The sequence below is a fragment of the Plasmodium coatneyi genome, chromosome 6 (assembly GCF_001680005.1).
Source record: "Plasmodium coatneyi strain Hackeri chromosome 6, complete sequence".
NCBI classification, from domain to species: domain Eukaryota; phylum Apicomplexa; class Aconoidasida; order Haemosporida; family Plasmodiidae; genus Plasmodium; species Plasmodium coatneyi.
Window position 1 is genome coordinate 286190 of NC_033561.1, and position 17264 is coordinate 303453.

The 17264-nt window shown below is 29.2% G+C and overlaps 5 protein-coding genes across 5 annotated transcripts; all 5 read right to left on the minus strand.

The window, feature by feature from the left end:
- Positions 1-253: 253 nt before the first annotated feature.
- Positions 254-1165, minus strand: PCOAH_00013230 (Kir-like protein; the record flags this gene model as incomplete). The annotated part of the gene is made up of 2 exons (XM_020058132.1): positions 254-418; positions 551-1165. The coding sequence occupies 2 exons, from the start codon at positions 1163-1165 to the stop codon at positions 254-256; spliced, it is 780 nt and encodes a 259-aa protein (XP_019913642.1).
- A 132-nt stretch (positions 1166-1297) lies between these two features.
- On the minus strand, positions 1298-1728 carry PCOAH_00013240 (Kir-like protein; the record flags this gene model as incomplete). Its single annotated transcript, XM_020058133.1, has 2 exons — positions 1298-1579; positions 1711-1728. 2 exons carry the CDS (start codon positions 1726-1728, stop codon positions 1298-1300), a joined length of 300 nt encoding a protein of 99 aa, XP_019913872.1.
- A 1289-nt stretch (positions 1729-3017) lies between these two features.
- Positions 3018-8465, minus strand: PCOAH_00013250 (Pv-fam-d protein; the record flags this gene model as incomplete). The annotated part of the gene is made up of 2 exons (XM_020058134.1): positions 3018-8048; positions 8265-8465. The coding sequence occupies 2 exons, from the start codon at positions 8463-8465 to the stop codon at positions 3018-3020; spliced, it is 5232 nt and encodes a 1743-aa protein (XP_019913908.1).
- A 3561-nt stretch (positions 8466-12026) lies between these two features.
- On the minus strand, positions 12027-12511 carry PCOAH_00013260 (Uncharacterized protein; the record flags this gene model as incomplete). Its single annotated transcript, XM_020058135.1, has 2 exons — positions 12027-12275; positions 12437-12511. 2 exons carry the CDS (start codon positions 12509-12511, stop codon positions 12027-12029), a joined length of 324 nt encoding a protein of 107 aa, XP_019913807.1.
- A 1053-nt stretch (positions 12512-13564) lies between these two features.
- Positions 13565-14765, minus strand: PCOAH_00013270 (Uncharacterized protein; the record flags this gene model as incomplete). The annotated part of the gene is made up of 2 exons (XM_020058136.1): positions 13565-14167; positions 14568-14765. 2 exons carry the CDS (start codon positions 14763-14765, stop codon positions 13565-13567), a joined length of 801 nt encoding a protein of 266 aa, XP_019913840.1.
- Positions 14766-17264: the final 2499 nt, after the last annotated feature.

The following is a 17264-nucleotide window of genomic DNA, read 5'->3' on the forward strand; positions in this document are numbered from 1 at the left end:
TACACCTTGCCTTATTTTTTGTAATATGTATCTGCAGCATAATCATGTCTTCATATTTTGCAAAATGATTTACCTAAAGCATTACTAGTGTGGGTCCCCTTCATCCAGATGCATAATATATATATATATATGAACATATACACTATTCCGCCTCCCTATAAAATCGTAGCTGCGGCATTTTTACTCTTGAGCTACACATATCCGTTATGGTACGTTTAGTGCAATGTTCCACATTATCTAAGTATATGCCATATTACATAGCATCGTATGCTATGCTGTGCTCACTACCATCCGAAATAGTAGTCAAACTATCATAACTGTCAAATATTGGATCCCCGTCTGCAGGGTAAATATTATGCTCAAGCTCACTTCTTATTCTTTTACGTCTTCGTGAGAAGCGATTTCCAAGTGGAGTGAACTGAAAAAAAAAATATATTAAATTAAGTAAAAAAACGTAAAATAAATTAAAATTATGCAAAATAACAAATGGCGTAATTATGTAATATTTACGGAAGACATCTAGTACTGTAAGCAGCGTTTTTCCTTTTACCTTCATTAAAGCTGCTATAAGCATTGTAATTGTCAATACAGAAAAAAATGTACACAAAGCAACTTTACTTAATGAAAACCCTTTTTCATTTATGAATCTTAAGAAAATATTATCATCGCTATGTACTTTACTTGGAATTTCTGTGAGTTTTTCTGAGTTGGCTGCAAGTGATATAGCCGCAGGTTGCGGATTTGCTTCAGCATTAGAATGTCTCACTTCACCTCTTTGTGCTAAAATTACTTTTTTCCGTTCAGGGTTATCAATGAACGGTTGAACATATTTATTATACTTCGCTATGAATGCTGTAGGTGATTTCTGGAAATCATTGAATACATCTACGGCGTTCTTATAACAAGGATTCCACCACGATTCAACATATAGTTTCAGTAATTCATATTTAGTAAACAATTTTCTTGGATCATATAAGAAATAACCCTGAATATAATTTGTACAAGCGTTAAGCCCTAGCTTTGTACATAACGGTTCAAAGGATAAATATAATGGAATTCTCTCTTTAAGATAATCCAAATATGTCTGACATGCATAATATGTACTTTTCCCAATTTCCCCTTTAATGAATTTATAATCTTCAATATAATCCATAAAATTTTTCATTTGTTTTAAATGTGTCAAAAAGTTATCCCTAAATAAAGTTTTATCCGGAAAGCATACCTCCTTATCTTCTTTTACTTCATAACTATGAACAATAAATTCAGTCCATATCTCATTAAAACGATTAATGGTATTCTAAAAATCGCTTTCCTTGTCAATAGACTTAAGTCCGTTATACACTTCATCATAGAGCCAATAATTTATATCAAAGCAATGCTTCTTACGAAAAGTATCGTCATTGTCATCTCGTACCAATTCCACGTTTTTTATGAGTTGTTTGCAAAGTCCATAAAGCCATTCACCATTAGGGTATCTATTTAATACGCCCCTACATAAATTTTTGACATCATTTAAATTTTCCCCATTTATCAATTTTTGGTAAAACTTGTACGAAGGTAACGTTTTCGGCTGAGGACTCTAAAAAATTAAAGAAAATAAATTAATAGATATATACAATTTTTCAAGAATCTATATTTAATTGTCTTGTGTGTCTAATCTTATTTACTAGTAATGAAGATACATCGATTATTTAAAAAAGGGAAAATTACTGTTATGGTTTCCTCCATATGCTTATGTTATGGTCCCTTACGTATTGGCTTATGATAAATTGGTACAGTGTAAAAATTTACCAGTAAATAATTCGTCATATTTGAAAAAATAAAGAGGTCGAACGGTAGGCGTAAATACAAATATACTTAATGTATTATCCTTCAATGTTTTACAGAATTACTAATTTGGGAATTCCTTAATTGTGTCCTTTCTCAATATATATATTTTAAAAAAAATTGCATCTGTACCAAATTTGCACATTACCACCTATATGTTATATTTAAATATATATATGTAATTACGCCACATATCGAAGAAAATATAAGATTTATGATGAAAATAAATGAAAGATCATTATTCTTACTAATTACGAAGCAAATAATGAAATATACAGTTTATAAATATTTCAAATATATTGAAACCCATTAATGTGTTAAAATAATTTATCCTCCTTTCCTTTTATTTTAATTCCATTAATACAACTGCTTCTGTAGGCGTTTCTTTTGCAACGGATATATAAAATATGTAGAATTATTTTTCCTGTTTTCGAATATTAACTTCGCACTTTTATGTGTCTATGTATAAATGAGTGTAACAAGGACTTTTTTTCTTTTTCTATATTGGGGGAATTGAAAAATACACTCAATTATAAATAAGAGATACGAAAAAATTAAAGGATCAAATAATTCATTCTGAGATTAACAATTCTTTAAAGAATTATAATTTACATGTGTGAAATAAAGTCAGAATAATAGAGCAAAACAAATATGATGCCCCCTTTTTTATAAGCTTTATATGCGTGTAACAAATTGAAATTTACACACAAGGAATAACTAATTAATAATTAAAATGTTCATAAGTAGTAAAAAACAAAGGAAACATACATTTCCTATCGAAAAATGTATTAATTCAATTACAGAAAAAAATAACTTTCCCTTATATTAATTAAGCAACGCAAAATATCAATAAGTTTTCAAACAAATCTGTTAATTAAAAGGAAAAAATATATATATTAGTACAAATGAAACAAACAGCTTATTATGGATTTCCATTAATAACCATATGCAACAATTATAAATTCAAATGAACAACATAATAAATGTCTTATTTATATTAAAGGGGTATACTGAATTACAAAAAAAACTTAAAATAAAAAAGAATATATATATAAATGGTACAAGGCAAATCTTATAACGTATTACGCGAATACGCACACCTATATATATATACATAAATGTATGTATATATATATACCTCTTGAAAACACCACAATTTTCAATTTAACCCCATTTGTACGTTATTAAATTTAAAGACCTCGATACATAGTATTTCTTGGTGATTCTAAACTTATTTCGAATTTATTGGTTTGGCTAAAAGTTTTAAACAGTTTAGCCATTCTATGGCACTTTAATATTTTTATACCATAATAAAGTGCCATGACGAGAAATATCAAACCGGTACCAAGGACAAATTGATGTAAGCTAGCTAGGTAAAACGCGAATAAACATAGTAACGTTAATAAAAGTGGAGCAAATATTTTAAACTTCTTGGTGTAATAAAATAATTTATTTAAATTCGTTTCTGGCTTAATCAAGAATGTATCACTCCTTATTGATCTTTTCATTGAATTCAACATTTCTAATTCAAACATGAAATCTATTTTTTTGATAAATTTTAAAATCTTTAAGAACAATTTTTTCTTATTAATCATTCTTGATTTGAAAGGCCCTTTTTCATCTCCTTTTATATATGAAAATACCTTTTTTATAAAGCACTTTTTGTTCCTTTTTAAATTTACTAGGTTCGTTCCATAGTCATCATCTATACAATTCCTTCTGTTACAATTTTGTCCATTATCATTTCTTCTATAATCATCTCTTCTACGTTCATCTCTTCTATTATTACCTTCTCTATAACATTCTTCTCTATTACCGTCTTTTCTATTATTTCCCGCTTTATCATTTGAATCTTTATAATTTCTATCATGTCCATGTGTTTGCTCTATCCTCATAGGTTTATCATTGCATTTTAATAAGTACGATTTTTTACAATCAAAACTTTTACGTTTGAAGGTGTAACTAGACTTCAAAAAATCATTATCCTTTTCTGATTCTTCACGTAATTTCGAAGGGTTGATACCGTTGTTCCTTGATATATTGGATTTCTTTTTATTAACATTTTCATAACTTCCCACTGCTTTATAATGTGCACTATATTCTTTTTCATTATATTTTAAACCATCATGTAGCTTGGATAAGGCTACTTTACTGTATCTTACTGACTTATATCGCTTATTCAGGGCGTGAGCATCATCTAATTCGTCATATAGATCATCTAAATTGCTCTGATCATATTTTGATGAATTATATGTATTGTTTTCACCTTGGGGTTTGCCTTTTAATGAAAAAAAGGATTTCACAGAATGGGAAACAACATCATCATTTCCTTTTCCCTTTTCTTCATTGTTTATTTTTTTAACGGTTCTCTTTGAACACGAATCAGCATCCTTTAACACATTTGATGGTTTTGCAGTATCGCGCACCGCGCTTGTTACATAAGAAATATTCTTATCCATTTTATTCTCTTTGGATGCATTAGAGGAATCCTTTGAACCATAATAGTTAGAAGGAGCACCCGGTTTATCAAGGCTTCTTCTAGATCTATTTCTACTTAATACACTATATAAACTCCTAGTTCCACACTTATCAGTAGTACCGCGTGATTTGTCATAACTATTCTTAGGCACATCATTATTCACTTTTGAGGAAACAGATGCATGCTTAGAACCATAATAATAATCATCCTGATCGTTTGTTTTATCCAAATTTTTTTTTTCCATGTTACTACCTTCTCTTGCACCAGGTGACGTCTTGGAACAATAATAAACACTACCATCCTTTGATTTATCAGATTTTTCCTTGGTCAGCATATTATCTTTCCGAACGCCAAATGAATTTCTACAATTATAATAATCAGTACTAATGTTTGATTTATCAAAACTTTTATTAAGGCTCCTTCTCTTTTTTAATACGCTATACAGGCTCTTAGAATCATAATTATCACGACGGCAAGGGTTTTGTTCATAATACTTGCCTTCTTTACTCTTATCTAGTTCTTTCTTATCTGTACTATTACTTCCTAATGAATAGGATTGACGATCAGAACAGTTATGCTTCTTTTTCATATTAGACATTTCCTTATTCCTATTATTATGTGTTAATCTATCAGATTGACTGTCAAAATAATCTTCATACTGTGATAAATCACATAAATATTCATATTCCTCTTTTGGTGTATATAACGATCTTTTAGTATGGCTACGAGGCTCCATTTTATTAACTAAATGCTCAAAATCTGCATCAAGTTGTATATTAAGGATCTCCTTTTTAAACATCTCATAATGTTTTAATGCTTCGAATCTTTCCTTTGTAGCAAAAGCATTCTGTAAAGCATTAAACATTCTTTTAAAATCATCAGCAAGTTCCATATCAATCAAAAGTTTATTCTGGTAATTATCTGTGTTATTTAGTTCAGTAGCCTCCTCTTCATAATTAGCGCTATCCTTTTTACAGGTACGTGAATTTTTCTTATTTCTATCATTTACAAATTTATCGGATATAACACTAGTACTGTGATCATTCTTGGAGTTACCAGTTATAGAGCTATCTTTACCATTACGTTTGTCGCCATTTCTGTGTCCATTTGTACCGCTCTTTCTGCCTCCACTTTTTGAGTGATCAGGCATATCACTATCTCTTCCATCAATCCTTTTTAATTTCTTTGTTATATCGCTCCTTCGATCAGCAACCATTTTTGATTTATGAACTGCACCGTTGTATGTGTTATCAATTCTTCTGGATTTACCGGTTACGTGACTTCTTTTGTCATCATCCAATTCGTCATATGTGAAGCTAACTCGCTCTTCATGTTTTAACTTACTAAATCGTTTGTTATCTTGGTAATTTTTTCTCTCATTAAGTTGTTCCTTAACACTAGCATTGTCTTTTAAGGTACTGTCGTGTTGCTCGCTAGCATTTGTATTATCTTCTGTGCTAACATCTAACGGTTCCCCCGCATTTACAACATCTGTTAAAACCTCATCGAATTGTTCTTCAGCATATCCTGTACTCTCTAGCACTGTCGTCACTAGTTCAGTGCGATCGTTATATTCTCCTAGTTCTTGGGATTCCCCAGCAATTTCGTCTTGTTTTAGTACATTTATACGATTATCATGATATTTGTAAGAACTTTTGGTACAATAACCGCCTTTTTTATTTTTATCATACCTTCTATATTTCCCTTCAGCATGCTCATCTTCATCCTCATCATCTGCATATTCACCACCGTCGCTTTCATCATTTCCATTTTTCGATATCTCTGACTGTTCGCTATCACTGCTTTCGTAAAGCTTTGATGGGTCAATTTGCTTTTCAAATTTGTTCATACCGCTAATGATATGGGAATTTTCATTGGAATAATCTTGCTCGCTTTTCAATACATCCAATGGGTTTTGACAATTACTTCCATTGTTTCTATATATATTATTTCGGTTGTTAGAATTTCTACCACCATTAGGGGATCTGTTAACTGGATTATCATAATTGTTTTGGTCTCTTCTGGATCCCTCAAATGGTTTGTTTGCATTATTCCTCCCATTCATTTTTCCACTTTTTTTTTTGCCATTCTGTGAACCACCTTTTGACGGATGTACCCCATTTTTAGGAAGATCGTCTTCCTTTAATATATTGACCCCATTTTCAGGATCTTCATCAACTTTTTCCTCATTCACTTGTTCCTTAAGAGCATTACAATGTTCTAATGAATTATGTATTTTCTCTGATTCTTTTTCATCAAGATCCTCACATTTTTCATCTGATTTTTGTTCTTCCTGTGGATTCTGAGCAGCGCTTCCATCAGATCTTAATGAATCATATTCTTTACCATAATTATCATCATCATTAATTTTATCAAAATGCTTGTGCATATTAACAGTACGCATTAACGAACTGTGTAACTCCTTAAAATCGTTATCTGCCCTATATTTATCAAATATATTTTCAAAATTATCTTCATTTTGGACTTTATCAGCTATTTCTTTAACTTCCTTCGCATCTCCTCTTTGTTGCTCCACCTGTGTGTTTACCCCATGACCAAGTGTTTCTTCATTAACTTCTCTTTTAAAAGCGTTGTCATGATCCAGCACATCAGATCTTCTCTGCAAATCTTCATTATTGGATAATGCTTCATTATTTTGTTCTAAATTAGAGCCACCAGGAACATTATCATTTTTATTAAATCCTCCGTTTCGATTAATGCCCTCCTTAATTTTACTAAATGACACATTTACATTACTAACTCCTTTTAATGTGTACAATCCTTCCTTAACATCATCATGGATTTTTATTTTATTAACTTTATCTTGAAAATCACTGTACTGTTTTAACGTATCGCGAGATTCACCAAAACTGACATTAGCACTTGGCACATCAGATTGTTTATTTGAGCTGTTATTACTACCATTCATATTTTCAGAAGTTACATCCTTTTCCACATTTTCACTTGATTTAAAATTATCATGTATTCTGCTTGCACCGTAATCAAATTGTAATAATGAATAACACATTTCAGAATCTTGATCGTTCTGTGTTTCATCACAATTTTCTTTAAAATTATTGTAATTTTTTAAATCTACCAATCGTTTTAAAAAAATATTTTCACTGACTCCTGGGCTACTTGATCCAGCTGCCTTGCCAATATCTGCGGAACCGGATGATTCCTTAGCATTCGCATTCATCAAAGAATTATAATTTGAATTAAGTCCTTCATTATTATCATTCCTGCTATTATTTTCTTGATGAATAAAAAGACTTACAGTACTCTCATCCTGTTTTTCGTGATCATTATCTTCTTTAAGGTTATTGTAATGCTGCATGGGGTCGAACCTCATTCTTAATTCATTTTGATCATTTGGAGCCTCATTTGATTGACTAATCTCGTTAGCGGAACTTAACGAATCAAATGATTCGCTCGTCATACTTTTGGTATTATTACCATTTTCACTAACTTGCACGTTATCCTCTCTCACACGTTCATTAATGTATATTGAATCATCTAAATATTTTTGAGAATTGCTACCGAGAAATATTTCTTCTGGATGTTTTTTAGAAGAATGGTAATTTTCCCTTAGCAAATCTGCTTCGCTGTCATCAAGAAATTCATAACTTCCCTCAATGCTTATATTTGCATCTCCAATTAACAGTCTTCCCGACCTTACGCCTAATGCATTTACGCTCCTTCTGTTAGCACATGATTCACTAAAGGTTGAGGTAGTATGCGTCTATAAAAATTGGAGAAAAAAATTCACCATGTTACATGTGCGAAAAATGAACACACATGTTTTGGTTTATAACCTTTACGCGAAGGTTCTTTTATGAGGTGCACAGCATACATGCATGTGTATATAAATATATACACATTTATATACGCATAAACACGCATGCGTTGCAGCGGCATATAAGAACTGTCAAAAGACAAAATCTTCTGTTTCGTTTACCTTATCGGAATTTTGCCATGTTAATGCAAAAACAATAAATGTGCACGTCTTGACCAAAAAACAAAAGAACTTATTTTCCTGTTTACCCATGTGGCACTCCGTTACATATTCTGATTCATTCTCAACAAATAAATTATTATCTATATGATAGTTTCTTTGATAATCTCCAATCGTCTTAGGATTGTATCTTTCCTTGGTCATTCTTTACTTTTTTATATTTATAAACATTTTATTGTAGGTTTCTTTAACTAAATATAAATATATAACATATAAATTATTAGATATATTTAAATTCTAATTAACGTAACCTGAAAGGAACTAGTGAATTTAAAAATAAGAAAATTTCCCTTCTGCATATAATACAATACAAAAAAAAATTTGCATAAACTAAACTAATTCCTAAAATAGGTAACTCCCGCGTATTAATAATATATAACACATAAAATAGTTAATTATATGGCTAACGAAACAACATTTTTATTCTGTAGAACTCATTCCCAAATTACCGAAAAAAAAAAAAAAAAATTGGGATACTTTTTTACTAAAAATAGCATGCAAACCGTTATTATTAAGTAATTTTTTTCTAGTAACTAGTAGACATAAAAATAAAATATTAATTATACTAATTTCAATTTGAACTCTTTTTAATTATTCTTCTTACGTACATAAAAAATATTCTATTCCGTACATATAAAAAAAGCTTTAAAAAAATGTTGCAAAGAACAATAAATAATATATAGTTCAATACATGAGGGGGAATATAGTAAAAATCAAATCGGAACCTTTTTTTTTTTTTTTTTACATGCGGCTGTTGCATACCTATAAAGTTTGTTTTAATGGTAACTCTATAACATATAATATTATGACTATCATATGAAGAGAAAAAAAACACTACAACGTTATTTAAATAGAATCTATTTGAAAATAAAAAAAATATAATGGAGGACGCATATTAATAATTTTTTAATATTTTTTATTTCTCATATTTAATAATCAGTTGTTAGAATTTTTTTGGACTACATGCAGCAAAAAATAGAAAATAAAATGTAGTTATTTAATAATCCCATAATTAAAAATTCCAACACAAAATTTATTATTAACCATTTTGTTATAATATATGATATTATATCTTTAATTTAATAACAAGTCCTTTTAAAGAAAATAAATTTCGCTTTGTAACATGGGTAAATTTGCTATTATTACCTGTAAAAAATTGCGCCAAATAGGCCCATACAACACGTAAATTAAAAAAAAAAAAAAGGAACTTCCAATATTATTATTTAAAAAATAAAAAAATGCTTTTTATCGCAATTTCTCTTAGGAAAACTCCAAACCCTTATCGTGTTTCCCAACTTATTTTTACACCTTCATCATTGTTGTTTACATTACATTATAGGACGTACTTTAATATTTATACTATAACATTTTCACTTATTTAAAAAACTAGAACCCTCAGTTGAACCTTTATTTCTCTTTTCCCATAGTACACTTTTAATTTTACGCCTCCCTTCATCTTTTTCTCATTTTATATTTTAAACAGATGTTTAAAAGTTGCTTCACATTTAATCAAAATGTAAGACGATATTAATATTCTACGAGGTCCACTTTGAATATTATCGAAAAAAAATATATATATGTGCAATGTGTCTCTGCTGACTATCAAAAGTAGTATTCCCCTTTTGGACATTTAATAGAGTTTACCGATGCATCTATAAAAATCAGTTCATAAATGGGATATTTTGGCACTTTTTTTCCGTTTTTTTTTTGCGTTATGTATAATTAGCTTAATCACGCTGATAGAGGAACCCCCCTAAATCACAAATGTGCAAATCGTTAATTTGTGTTAAAAAAATTTTTTTAAAATAATATATATATATTATGTACAATGTAACGAGATAATGAATCACATTTTCCGAGGGAACAATTGATTCGCTTTTAAATTCACCTATCCACGTATTAGCCTTTTTTCAATGGTGTTCTTTTCATTCTTCTGCAACGTAACTCATTATACTATTTTCCAAATAAGCTCCTGATTTCCGCATAAATGGTTAAATTTAGGGATAAAATAATCTTGTTCGCCACTATATTTTCCCCCTATTCTGCAGAGTTTACATTCTAACTTTAATTATAACATTTTAAATATATTTTTGTCTATAAAGGGTGAGCTGGACAAAGTCGCATGTTTCCTTAATAATATAAAAATTCCTGAATTTTAAAATTAAATAACCAATCAGCAGAAACATGATGTAGGGAAGGGTTTCTCCTCGTATTTACTGCTCAAACCTTTCATAGCATTAGTTAGGTCGGAGATAGCAAAGATCCATATTTTCCAAAGGCAGGGCAGCAAAGTCTACGTACCATATGTTACCCTACTGTTCATATGCGTGTATATATGTACTGATAGGCATATGAGCCTTATATCACATGTATGTGACAAATACATATTTAACTATTGGGAGGAACGTCCCTTTGCGATTATAATGTAGCAAATGGAATTAGGTCTTTTATGAAGAATCTGTGCACGCATAGCCCATACAAAAAAGGAAGATAAAATTTAGGAAAGCTAAATAAATTATTGAATCTAAAAAAGCCATTTCTCAATATATTATAATTTTACAGTGATCATTTTTCCACAAAATCAGGCTGTAAAATAACTGACATCCACCTTTTTAAGAAGCACACACATATATACCTTGGAACATGCGGAATTACCCATATGCCTCACCTTCCTCACGATTCCCATTACGCACTAAGGTCTATACAGAAAAGTGCAATAAAAATGGAAACAATGCTGTTCTCTGTTATCAAATTTATGCTATAAATTATTATACTTAAATTAACACATATAAAAGTTGAAATTTAAATTAGTTCCTGTAATTAAAGCAAAGAACACATTTTTCAAACATTAAAAATTTCAAATCATGCACTATACATGTATATATTAGTATACAAATATATATCGATCGAATTTTCACGAATCAGCTAAAACGAATAAATTTCAATAATAAACGGAACAAATTTTCGTAAAAGAATAAGGAAAAAGGAAAAAACTTTAAAAAATATGCACACACTTATAAAAATCAAACATATATATGTCTAATTGGAGTAAGCCAAGAAATCATTAATAACGGGTTCATGTTGCGGTATATTCAAAGCGTAAATCTTCCTCCCCCTATTAGCCGTAAAAGCCCATTTGTACTGTTGCTTGTTTGTGCCCTGCCTTAGGCACTACACACTAGCATATTCAGTTAATACACAAAAAAATATTTTCTATAACGCACATTGACACCTTTCAATACATAATTAACCTTAAAATTTTTCATAATTCTAGGTTAACTTCCGCATGGTGAACTATATTTTGGTATTTCCACAGTTTAGCAAAAAAATATGCTATGATAAAAATGGTTGCTCCCTCCTTTGATTAAAGCAAGTTTGCTAGAAATATATAACAACAATGTAAGGAGTGTTCCAATTACTACTGGAGAAAATATTTTATATTTATGCATGACAATTCAAAATTTTTCCCTTTTATTTTTTATTCTAATCGTAAAATGGTTGCGATAACTACCACCGCTCAGAATGTCTAACAGTTCTAATTCAACGTGTATGTTTAACTTTTTAATAAAAGTCTTATATTTTGAAATAAATGATATACCACTATGGCTATAACTATTCAAATATTTTATTTTCCCCAGGTTTAATTTCTTTGCAATTTTTTAAGAACATCTTATTTGATATAGGGGCGATCAATTTTTCATATGTTTACTCTATCTCAGCATTTGTGCTACTATACATATCACTGATCGAATCATCAACATTATCTTCTGTTGCTGATTCATCATACATTTCTTCATCGTAATGATCCACAAAATCATTTTCATAATATTGTACATCCGCCTCCGTCACATTATCAGGACACATTTTTGCAATATGTTGCCTTTGAAAAAGTGATCGTCCAACCCTTTTATTAAATGATTTATCGAGGAATCCCTTCTTTCCCAGTGGATTCCCCTCAAGATTTTGACAATAGAAAATTTAAAGATATTTTATTCATAATATAGAAATAACCATTTAACTGAAAAATTAAAACATAGACACAAATTATTACTCCAGGTGTAAGCAGACAACATTAAAGGGATATGCAAAATTTCAAACATGATCTTTATACATACATTGTCAGAATGCTCCCATTTCCAACATATTAAAAAAAGGGAGAATATATAAAATTTGGACAGAAGGTTATACATATTTATTTTTCATATCGTTCTTTATGCTTGGATATTCTTCTAAAAGCAACCTTCTTTTTTTTTTTCTTTACAAAACTATATGCAAAAGACTGATTGCAATAGGTATATTATTTCGATTTTTTTTTTTTTTTTTTTCCTGTTTGACAAATAATATTCAAAAATGTTATTATTAAATTTGTGATAATAACATAATAACCTAATAATGTAATTTTTCGTCAGCTTATTTTGTATATTCTCAAATATGGAACATTTGCTTTCCTCTTCCAATTTGAATGATTAAAAGTAAATAACATACTATTAGTAAATGAAGAACATATAGAACAAGATTGCATTTGCAGCAGAAATCTTTTCATTTCATTAAAATGCATTATTTTATATAAAAATAAATGTATTCATTGCAAAAATATAAGTTCTTAAAGTTATTGAATTTGTGAAATTTTTAAAAGGAAAACAAAAGGTGTCTTTGTGTCATTCAACAAGTGTAGAAATAAATAAAAAGTCATTTATTTAATAATATTAAGAATACAGAAACAAAAAATTTTAATCTTTTTTCATTTAAATTATGCGTACAACCAAAAAGACACTTTTCAAATAAATTAAACTTAAAAAAAGATGAATTTTTTACATAAAATTGACATCAAAAAATATATAGTAAAATGTAATAAAAGTATAATATATAAAATGCAACATAATAAAATATAATATGTAAGATATAGTGGAATAAAATAAAACAACTATTTCTTAAAAATACGATTCATATGTGGCAATTAAAGAAACTTAACAATCTGCTTTGTTCATTAAAACACAAATACAAGATATTAAATTAAGTATCAACGCGCACAATAGGATTGAAAAGGCTTTTAAGAAATAAAAAAAAAAAAAAGATTAAAATTTCATGCCTCATATATAAAATGAGAGAAAACATACATGCACACACACATATATATTTTCAGATAAATATATGAGGTGTTCAGTGTATTCTAAATATGGTATTAAATGTAGACTTACAAAGATTATAATACTTCTGGGGGTAGTTGTCAGACACGTGACAACCTAATAGTCCATAAAACCAAGATACATATTCCTTGATTTTCTGTGCATCTCCATAATGTAGATCCATTTCCGTATTTTCTTGAAGAAAATTACTATTAATATGAACAGTAAAATGACTAACAAAACAGCAGAAATGGGTTCTTTGAAGGATGCAGCCAAAATTGCTCCCAAAAAAATAACGACGTGAGGAGCAAATATTTTATGCTTACACAAGAACGATTTCAACCGCTTAATTTTGGATCCTCTTACAGAATCCAAATTATCTCCTTCATAATAACAATCTGATTTTAAGGCACGCATTAATTCTAAATCAATCTTTTTATTTATTTCGTAAGCAAATTTTCTTACTTGGGGTGTGTACTTCCCAAATATTTTCCATTTAAGGCTATTCTTGTTAAAACCTTCCGATAACAATGATTTATATTGTTCTTCAATGGTCTCTTCGTCTAACTCCAACAAATCGGAAATATTTTTTCTTGAGTATCCATGATTTTCCTTAATTTCAATTTCTTCTTTACTTAGCAATCTACTATTGGGCTTCAAAATTGGCCAATCACTGTTGTGATTTTCCTTGGTACTCCATATTTCAACAGTGGCAACCGACTGAAAATGTTAGAACAGGAAATCAAAACGTGTACAAGGGTGTAACTATAATAATGGAGATAATAAATTTCGCTCGGATAAAAAATATTCGCGGGACAAAAATGAAATAATGCAAAACACAAGCGGCGAGGAAACAGTTGGTCAATAGAAAAAAAAAAACAGAACAAACAAACATACATACAAACAAAACAAACAAACAGAACAAACAAAACAAACTAGCAAACACACACAACAAACAAACAAACAAACAGAACAAACAAACATACATACAAACAAAACAAACAAACAAACAAACAGAACAAACAAAACAAACAGAACAAACAAAACAAACAGAACAAACAAAACAAACTAGCAAACACACACACATACACTCGTAAGGAATATCATTCGTTTTTCTTACACTGCTGAAGTAGTAGATTATCCATAATAATACAGTAACCTTAAAAATTTCTGTAAGGAATAGGAACCTCCTTGATTTTGGCGAGATGTGACCATTCGTAAAAGTCGCTGAAGCTTTAGTAAAAAATCTTTTAACTATGCGCTTACACTGTACATTAAACTTATCAGATCTGCTATTATTTGTATCAATTTTCTTCATAATTATTTTCTATTTGATCAAATTAGCAATATTTATGGTACATTATTAAGCAACATAAATATTATTGCTGTGTGGGGAGGAACAAATATTTTTAAAAAAATATTTGGCTAAATAAGTATACTAAATAATGTACACTACAAAATACTATAACATAATGACATTGCTTAGTTATATTAACTTAATATATGTTTAAAACATATATGTAATTAATTGGATCGCACATTTCATTGTGCTTTCTTAATTAATATGTTAACAAAAAAGTACGCTACGCGTAAATATATATGTATGTATACCAATATACAATACATATGAACATGAGCATTAAATATAATTCTTACATATTTGTATGTGCTATTATATGTAAGCTCACATATATATAACACAATACATATCAAGCTCAAAGAATATTCGTGAAAGTAAATTTAAAACAAACATTACAGTTAAAATAAAAATATAATTATACTGCTGATACATGAAAAAACGAACTTTATATTTAAAAAAAAATCATTAAATAGGTAAGGATTCCTTTACTAACCCGCTGAACTTCATAAAGTTGCGTGGTCGAGCATTGCATGTATTGCCACATATATAACAAAAGTCACCGGAAACGAAATATACACCCCATGTATAACTCTGTACATATTGCCTAAATATATATAAATTCCTTTTATATAAACATGTGCTTCCTTCATGTAAACTAACAATTTAACCCCCAAGCATAGAGAGCAGGAAATGAACTAACACAAACAACATACCTATATCACGTAAAATGGAATAATTACAAATTCTTCCAAATAAGAGGAAAAATATGAGTTATATTTCCCTTTTAAATATGTTAAATGGAAAATATTTATTGTACTTTTTTTCAATTATTAATAGGTTCAAAAACAGCAAAGGAAATAAAAAGTGTATAATATGTAAAAAAGGTTCATATATATACATTTGTTCATACATGCAATTAGTTTTTCTTTTCCTTTATAAAAGGCTATCAAAATGATTATTTTTAAACATTGAAACAGCAAATTAGGGGTAGAAACAGCGAAAAAATTTTACAAACATTTTTTTACAATAAAGAAAAAAATATAATAATAAATATAATAAAATGTTAATTTAATCTATTTGTAAGAAATCAAAGGGTTTCAACGGCAATCCCAAGTGTTAAAAAATAAATAATGAGAAAAGAGATTTGAGCCAAGTGACGACACAAGGGGAGGGAAATAACATTTGCACAACAAGTAGCAAAATAAATTTTTTTTTTTAATGTGTTTTAAAATTTGTACAATTCTCATTTTTATTTATTTATTTATTTATTTATTTATTTTATTATTTTTTTTTTTTTACTTTTTTTTTGTAATATTTTGGGAAAAGCTAATGGCTAAATACCCTAATAATTATTATTTTCCAATAAGTTTCCATTTTTTAAATATAAAGGTGTTCGCAATTTTCCGTTGTTTCCCCAATTAATTGTAGTTATAAATACCTATACGTTAATCTATATTTTATATTTTTAAGCAAAGAAAAATTAAAAGCATTTGCATGCAGGCAAGGTAGTATTTCCTAATCGCAAAAAATTGTTTCAGAGCACAGGTATATCATACTGAAGTGGTCATTCCAAAGCAGGTCCATAAATTATGGTGTTTGTTAAGATTCTACGTTGTGGTCGACAATTTTCCTTTTAAAAAAAAAAAATAATAACAATAAAAGCAAAGGGGAAAAGACGCATTCCATTGGTTATTCCACTGCTGAGTGTTATTGTGATTAAAAAAAGGAAATCGGTGTGGAACGGAAATCGTACATGGATCGAACTGGGTTTTTTCAACACCATTAAAGTATAATTAAATCAATGTTTTGTGGATGATGCTGAATTTCAGTTTTGCTTTTCCCAAGAATGCCCTAACGCTATTAACGCGACACATGCTAATATATGTAATCGCGGAAAACTCTTAATTTTGTAATTATGGATGATTAATTTGAACTTAATTCAAGGACTGCGAGGACATAATCTGTTTTATTACTTAGAAAAGCAACTTGCTAGGGGACGCAATTTGTAATAATATACGCAAGTTACAACTCAGGACAAGCAGTACACTGAAAGGAAAAAAACACATTTCTGTGTGCCCTCATCTGCTCAACTTCCATACTATGCGCTAAAATTTAGAACAACGGAATAAGGAAAATTCGAAAAAAAATACTCAAAAACATTAAATATAAAAAATGTGCTTTCTTGTGATATCTTTTTGTGTAAAAAAATACCTTATTGTGACAAATAATAGTACTGTGTCATGTTGTCATTTTGATTAAAATACTTAGGAAAAAGGAAATGGCTTCCGAAAAATACTACCCATGGAAGGATATTAAAATGTAGTCGCACACTGTAGATATTTTAACGTGATACAGGTGCACATCCTAACTTCAACTTCTAACAACACATTGTTCGTGCAGTGGTTAATTACGGCAAACCAATAATTCCCTACTTTACACAGTTTTTGTCCTTTTATG